The sequence below is a fragment of the Alosa pseudoharengus genome, unplaced genomic scaffold, assembly GCF_046254945.1.
Source record: "Alosa pseudoharengus isolate Yale_2024_CS ecotype anadromous, Long Island Sound unplaced genomic scaffold, YU_APseudo_1.1 YU_APseudo_1.1_scf_17, whole genome shotgun sequence".
Taxonomy (NCBI): Eukaryota; Metazoa; Chordata; class Actinopteri; order Clupeiformes; family Clupeidae; genus Alosa; species Alosa pseudoharengus.
In genome coordinates this window covers 12,945,640-12,948,139 of record NW_027468640.1, presented here as the reverse complement: position 1 = coordinate 12,948,139, position 2,500 = coordinate 12,945,640, and the positions used below count along the sequence as shown (strand labels likewise).

At 44.1% G+C, this 2,500-nt stretch overlaps 1 protein-coding gene across 1 annotated transcript in view; it reads left to right on the top strand.

Moving 5' to 3' along the window:
* The window catches only part of LOC143127885 (phospholipid-transporting ATPase ABCA1), a 267,356-nt gene that overhangs the window by 137,768 nt on the left and 127,088 nt on the right, over positions 1-2,500 (top strand). The window contains exon 24 of the mRNA XM_076289598.1: positions 1,667-1,742. Coding sequence (XP_076145713.1) covers positions 1,667-1,742 — 76 coding nt within the window. The remainder of the gene's footprint in view (positions 1-1,666; positions 1,743-2,500) is intronic.

Sequence of the window (2,500 nt, the reverse complement as noted above, 5' to 3'; positions counted from 1 at the left end):
ATTTATATTGATAATTGCCTAATCTACCACAGAAACAAAGTCATCAGAAGGCTGTATCAGCAGGGAGGGACACTGCTGGGAGCTGGTAGCACACAGCCCACCCAGGCCACACCGATAAACCCGCACAAAGCACGGGGACGCCCCAGGGCCTAACGTCCTAATGAACCGTTGTTTGGCCTGCGCTAATGTTTTTCCTTTTTGAACTATAGCGGCCGCTTGAGAGTTGTTGAGCGTGCATCGCCTCGCCAGTAATGATCAGTGTTTAGGCTGATTCACTTGTTTATTATCTCTCTCTTTCTCTCTCTCTCTCACTTTCTCTCTCTTTCTCCTTTTTTCACTCACTAACTCTCTCTCTCCCTCTTTCTTTTTCTCACTCAGTAACTCTCTCTCTCTCTCTCTTTCTCACTCACTAACTCTCTATTTCTCTCTCTTTCTTTCTCACTTACTAACTCTCTCTCTCTCACACACACACACACACACACACACACACACACAGTGTGAGCCTAAGCGGATGTCTCGCTGCTGTGTCCGATACTAATTGGCAAGCAGTGAGGAGGGAGAGAATAACAAAAGGAGAGGGAGAAAGAGAGAGAGGGAGAGAGAGAGAGAGAGGGAGAGAGACAGACTGCGTGAGTGATAGAAGGAGAGAGAGGGAGGGAGGGAGAGTGAGAAGGAGAGAGAGCGGGAGGGAGGGAGAAAGAGAGGGAGAGAGATAGAGAAGAGGAGGTGAAAGGAGAGAGAGTCTGACTGAGAAAGAGAGCGAAGCAGAGGTAGAGACAGTGAAAGAGAGAGAAAGAGGTAGAAGAAAAGAGGGAGGGAAACAGAGAGAGAGAGAGAGAGAGAGAGAGAGAGAGAGAGAGCGAGAGAGAACAAGGGATGAGGAATGTTGGTGTGAGTGTTAGCGCAGCTGGGCCTGTGAGGCTGCAATCGATGAGAGCGAGCGAGTGAAGATGCACAGGAGCCTGTGGGGCCGTGCCAATTATCATTCATCTACAGGGCCTCCACTGAGGGGCTGAGTCAATGGCAAAACGGATAAATAAGAGAGGCAGCGACACACAGGCAGTGTGTGTGTGTGTATGTGTGTGTGTGTGTGCCTGTGTGCCTGCCTGCTTTCATTTCTTAGTGTGTACGTGTGTATCTACCGGTCTGCCTGTTCACTTTCATACTTTACATTTCTGTGTGTACAGAACAAGTGTGATTTAAAACATGCAATATATTTTATAATTAAAAAAAAAAAAAAAAACTCCACGAAAGTCTATTGGACTACACCTGCACGTTGGAAACCGACACTAAAGGGAACTCCGGGGAAGTGAGTTGAAAGAGTGACAAAAGGGGCAGACCTCAAGTTCCGTAACCCATAGTTACACAGTGCAGTACCAGACATTCTGGTGATAAAGTAGCAATAAAAGAGACACCATTCCCTCTGTTATGAGTCAATGTACCATCTTCATGTCTATGAATCCAGTAAAAATGGCACATTCTGTTTTAGTCCTTACATACTTTTACCTTTACATATCTTTTCCATATAATCTATGATGATTTGATGAATTGATGTAAGAACAAGTAATCTTGCACTTTTGGCCCAGAATGTGTTGAATACCTGAATCCAGAGGTGTGTATTATCCAGTTGTGAGGTGCTGAGATGCTTCTTGTTTGATGCCCACAGAACTCAAATCATTCTCAGAGTGATTCAGTGGACGACGGCATCGGCAGTCAAAATTCAAGCTGCTCGGATCCTCCAGGTATGAGGGCCACTTCAGCAAGATGCATTACAATCACTGCATTTATAACATGTTATAACCCATTTACTAACTGGTTATAACACACATAACAACTTCATGACAAGAAATTCACTGCACTAATTCAGTATTTTGTCAGTGGTGGTTATGTCTCTCTCTGTGTGTGTGTGTGTGTGTGTGTGTGTGTGTGTGTGTGTGTGTGTGTGTGTGTGTGTGTGTGTGTGTGTTCGAAACTCACAGAGGGTGTAATCTCATTCCATGCAGACAATGGGAAGCATATTCACAGTTAAACTCTACAGCCAACAAAAGGTGTCTTGTTACAAAATAAATAATTACTGTTAGATTTTTAAAGCACCCCTGGATCTCGTTCTGGCCAAGATCCTTGCCAGTTTAACGAGTGTAATTATCTGTGAAAGGTTGGAATCAATATCAGAGGGTGTGATGTCTAAAGCACCTGTCCTTGTGGATGCCCTCAAAGATGAAAAAAGACACGAGTCAGACATCCACAGTCTAAGATTTTTCCTCTCAGCCTAAACATAATATCAGAGTATGAGGATTGTGATGATACCGTTTGGCTAGATATGTCACGGTCATCAGTTTGGCTTTGATATAGAAAAGAGGTACATCTTGAAGAAGGGGTTTCAGCCATGAGGAAGTGCAACGTAGCCTGTATTCATACTAAATGATATGGAATCGGCTAGAACAATTTCTCTTCTGTGTTATGAAGTGCTAAGGCCAGGGTGAATCAAAAATAGCATAGT